The sequence below is a fragment of the Ailuropoda melanoleuca genome, chromosome 8 (assembly GCF_002007445.2).
Source record: "Ailuropoda melanoleuca isolate Jingjing chromosome 8, ASM200744v2, whole genome shotgun sequence".
Classification (NCBI taxonomy): Eukaryota; Metazoa; Chordata; class Mammalia; order Carnivora; family Ursidae; genus Ailuropoda; species Ailuropoda melanoleuca.
Genome location: NC_048225.1, coordinates 24363597 through 24368757, shown reverse-complemented (window position 1 = coordinate 24368757; position 5161 = coordinate 24363597). Strand labels below are relative to the sequence as shown.

At 44.8% G+C, this 5161-nt stretch overlaps 1 protein-coding gene across 2 annotated transcripts in view; it reads right to left on the bottom strand.

Moving 5' to 3' along the window:
• Window positions 1–359: 359 nt before the first annotated feature.
• BARX2 (BARX homeobox 2) overlaps window positions 360–5161 on the bottom strand; it is a 74058-nt gene continuing 69256 nt past the window's right edge. For both annotated transcript variants that reach the window (XM_002912690.3, XM_034666076.1), the window contains exon 4: window positions 360–1374. In XM_002912690.3, coding sequence (XP_002912736.1) covers window positions 1108–1374 — 267 coding nt within the window. In that variant the 3' untranslated portion in view covers window positions 360–1107. The remainder of the gene's footprint in view (window positions 1375–5161) is intronic.

Below are 5161 nucleotides of genomic sequence, written 5' to 3'. Positions count from 1 at the left end.
AGAAAGATAAACAAGCAAGCCATAAAAATAAGGTTACCTATGCTGGATAGGGGAGGGGGGAGTAAGGGGGAGAAGCATGACTTCTTTTTGTTTGACTTTTGAAGCACATACATTTATTGCCTCTTCCAAAAAGTAAAGCCGTATTTAAAGCTGGAAGCCCACAAGGGAAAGTGGCTGAGAGCAGAGCCGCTCTGGCAGAAGGCGGTGGGAGGGGTGGTGGGCAGAGACCAATCTTTTATTTTATAGTAGGGGAAATTAAAGCCCAGGGAGCCAGGCTCTCTCTCTGGGTCTTTCCAGAAGACGTATTCAGACAGGGCTAAATATACTCCCCAGAAGACACAGAACACCCAATCCTTTCGAAAGATTTATTTTTAATTAAAAAATAAAAGTTATCTTAACATATCTGCTTTGCAGTTTCAGGGACAACTCAATAAAGCAAGAAAACCAAGGCTTCCCGGTTCTTGGGTCACCTCACCGTCTTATAATGGGTACAAAGGCACACGTGTCTTCAAAACGAACTTTATTCAGAAACAATTCTAATAACTCAGAACTCGCTTCCCCCAACTCTTCTTTGCCCACCCTCACCGGCCCCCCACCCCCCCAAAAAAACAACCAAAAACATTAAATTCTCTTTTAAAACGACAGAAATAAGTGCTGAGTCAGCAAGGAAGCCAGGCCTTCCGTCCCAAGCTCCTCTATGATCGCTCTGCTTTGATGACTGGCTGCCCAGGGGCTGGCAGGGAGCGAGCCGGGGCGTCCTCCACCCGCCACCGCGCCAGCCCAGGGCAGGGGGCTGAGCACGGGGGCAGGGTTCTGGTACCCAGCCCCCCCCCCACCCCCGTGGGGGCAGGCAGTTCCAAGGCACTGTCTCCCTTGTCAAGGGCATCCCGTGGCTAAAGCAGCCTTTCAGGAAGAGAAAGGCCTAAGGCAAGCAAGTCTTCGTCAAATGCTTGTAATGAAAACCACTGAGACCCGTGGGGGTTGGGAGACGCGGATCTCTTCTCCCCAAGTTTACCAGGCTTTGGGAAGCGGATCTCTCTCTATTCTCCCTGACTTCCCTCTTTCCATTCCTCCCCATCTCCCCCTTCCCCCGAAAGAGTTTTTATTTTAGCTTGATGGTGGGGGTTCCGAAGAGGCTACTGGCAACTCCTGGGGCTGGCCGGGGGGCTCTGCCACCTCTAAGGGGACATCGCATGCTTTTGGTTCCTGTGGGTCACAGAGCTCCTCCTGTCTCTGGGAGGGTGCAAGGTGCTCCTGGCTCTGGGCCTGGCTGTTCATCTTCTCTTCAGCTTCAATCTCTTCCGAGGTGGGGATGGAGTTCTTCTTGGGACGACCTTTGGGTTTTGTGGGTGCTTCCTGTCCACCTTTAAGAACCTACGTGGGAGAAAAAGTACTCATTAAGTCTAATACATAACTCCCTCCCTCCACTTTCCCTCTCAACAGTGTCTATACCGTTCCTTCCCAGCAGTGATAGTCTGGCAAAAGGTATTTTCAACCCATCACCTCTAGAGTTTAAAGACATCTTCATTCTTTATTATTATTATTATTTTAGAGTGACTTTTTAAAAAAGATTTTATTTACTTATTTGAAAGAGAGAAAGAGAGAACAAGCGCTAGCATGAGTCGGGGGGAGGGAGAGGGAGAAGCAGACTCCCCACTGAGCAGGGAGCCCCATGTGGGGGCTCGATCCCAGGATCCCAAGATCATGACCTGAGCCAAAGTCAGACGCTTAACTGACTGAGCCACCCAGGCATCCCAAGATACCTTCATTCCTTAAATGTTCAATGTACTTTCAGTGAGTATCACATATTTCAGCTTTCAATAAAATGATCACAAACACATTACAAAATCCAACTTCAACAGTAAGGAAAGAAATAAAAATTAAAAATATTAATGCAATATCTATCAAGTTGACAAGTTAAAAAGACAACATTTGTAGCAAGCAGGAAAATAAACACTCTAGTGTGAAAAATGTAATTGGTACAACCTTCCCAAAAGGCAATCTGAGAATTCGAATAGAAAGTCTTACAATGTGCGTACTCTGACACAGAAATCCCATTTCTTTTTTTTTTTTTAAAGATTTTATTTATTTATTCGACAGAGATAGAGACAGCCAGCGAGAAAGGGAACACAAGCAAGGGGAATGGGAGAGGAAGAAGCAGGCTCATAGTGGAGGAGCCTGATGTGGGGCTCGATCCCATAACGCCAGGATCACGCCCTGAGCCTAAGGCAGACGCCTAACGACTGCACCACCCAGGTGCCCCAGAAATCCCATTTCTAATAATTTAGCCTAAGTAAGTCATCAAAGACTGAGATAAAGATTGACTTGCAAGAACATTCATCAAAAAATTGGTTATAACAGCAAAAACTGGGGGGAAATACTCTAAACTTTTGCTCTACGATTGGGTACATAATCATAGTATATCCCAAAGAAAGAACACTTGATAACCATTACAATCATCATATAGGAGAATGTTTAATGCCATGGGAAATATCATTAATGTACTTTTGTGGAAAACAGGTTATGAACCAGCGTAATCCAATCTGGAGGACAGACAACCTATTTCCAGCGTCAGGATCATGGAGAATTTTTATATTTCTTCTTTAGGGTTTTTTTTTTTTTTTTTTTTTTTTTATTCTCTCATTTTTTTTTTTTTTTTGGTATAAGGATCATGGGTATTTCTGTAATCAGAAAAAATGTTATAAGGAATATACAACAGAATGGTTCAAAGACGGAGCAGAGAAGAGAACGTTCCAGCTAGCTTCGAAAGTCGAGCAACTAAGTTAAATTCGAACTCTGCTCCTTAGCAGCTGAGTCTTCGGGAGCGTTCTTCAAAGACTGAGCCTCAGTTTCCTAGTCTGCAAAACCGAGATGATAATACTTCATCCCACGGGTGATAACGAGGATAGGACGAGCAACAGATATAATGTATACGAGACAGCAAGAACTCCTCCTGCTTGGCAGAACGGGCCTCCCACCCCCCTCGCCTGGTGAACTCAGCTTAGAGAGCGCCCCTCAGGGAGCCTCCCCTGACCTCCCAGGTCCACGTCAGAGGCCCTCCACCGTGTGCACGATGAGCTCTTACACTTCCTCCATTAGAGCACTTTGCACAAACCACCGTCCCTGCATGTTTACTTGCCTGCCCCTCCCACTCAGCCCCTACATGGAGCAGCAGGCATTCAACGACTGGGATTGAACAAGGAGCCTCTCCCTGGAGGTGAAGAAAGATAACAAAGCAAGCAAAGGAACAGTGCCCCAAACAGCCTCTGCTGATCTCGAAGGACTTGCACATTTATTATCCCAACGTGTGATGTCCACGAGAATACCGTGACTTACGAAGGGAGAGCTTTATAAATATGTATATGTTACTTTAGAATATCACAGACAGTCCCTTCTTCCACTGGCTCTGAACTCTGACTTGGTGTCGTGGTGGCTTTTCTGGGCAGCTAGTGAGAAGGGCTTCAGGAGGACCTGGATTAGCACAGATAATTAGGAGTGAACTTATATTTGCTACTTACATAACCCGCTTACTCTTACCTTCCGTAGTTGAACAGAGGTTCCTTGAAGGTACACCTTGCATCTATCCCTTGCCTCATGCTCCAGACAACTAACTTGGAACTAACTCTACGCAGTCATTAAATATTTGTCAGTTACACCTCTTTCCTTCAAGAGGCACAGGACCCCTGGGTGCTGCACTGTAGGAACAAGGGCAGTAACTCAATAGGCCGTAAGTTCCTTTTTTAAACAGCTTTATTGAGCTATAATTCACATACCATATACTTCATCCATTCATAGTGACAATTTAGTGATCATTAATATAGTCAGAATTGTACAACTATCACCAGAATCCAATTTTAGAACATTTTCATCACCCCCAAAAAGAAACCCCGTATCCACTAGCAGCCACTGGTATTTTGTCCCAGGCCCCGTCCCCCAACCCTAGACAAACGCTCAGCTGCGTAGAGATTTGGCTATTCTGGCCATTTCATATGAACTGAGTTATACAGTATGACATCCTTTGTGACTGGCTTCTTTTCACTCAGCACGATGCTGTCAAGGGTCATCCATGCTATAGTCTATATCAATATTTCAATTCCTTTTAATGGCCAACCAACAGCCATTGTAGGAATACAATACATCCCACTTACCCATTCATCAACTGACAGACACTTGGCTTGCTGCTACCTTTTGGCTGTTGTGAAGAGGGCTGCTACGAAGAGGAATATAGAAACATCTGTTCACTTCTTTTGGGTGTATCCCTACAACTGGAATTGCTGGGTCATATGGTAACCCTATTTTTTTGAGGACCTTCCAGACTATTTGCCAAAGTGACTGCACCATGTTCCAATCAGCGAGTGTATGAGGGTTCCAGTTCTCCATATCCTCACCGACGTCTTTCCTACTACAGCCACGCTGGTGGGTAGGAAGCGGTACCCCGGGTCTGTGCATTGAATTTCCCTGATGGCTAATGAAGATGAGCATCTTTTCCTGTGCTTCTGGGCCAGCCCCATGTCTTCTTTAGACAGATGTCTATTCAAGTCCTTTGCCCATTTGAAAATTCAGTTACCTTTTTATTATCACGTTTTGTTTTGTTTTTTTTACCTTTTTTATTCCTTTTCTAATACTATTTCTTTTTAAATGTAAATTTGATTTTCTTTTTTTTTCTTATTTTAATTAATTTATTTATTATTTTTTTAAGATTTTATTTATTTATTTGACAGAGATAGAGACAGCCAGTGAGAGAGGGAACACAAGCAGGGGGAGTGGGAGAGGAAGAAGCAGGCTCATAGCAGAGGAGCCTGACGTGGGGCTCGATCCCATAACGCCGGGATCACGCCCTGAGCCGAAGGCAGACGCTTAACCGCTGTGCCACCCAGGCGCCCCTTCTTTTTTTTTTTTTAAATGATTTTTTATTATATTATGTTAGTCACCATACAGTACATCCCTGGATTCCGATGTAAAGTTCGATGATTCACTAGTTGCGTATAACACCCAGTGTACCATGCAATACGTGCCCTCCTTACCACCCATCACCAGTCTATCCCATTCCCCCACCCCCCTCCCCTCTGAAGTCCTCAGTTTGTTTCTCATAGTCCATAGTCTCTCATGTTTCATTCCCCCTTCTGATTAACCCCCTTTCTTTATCCCTTTCTTCCCCTAC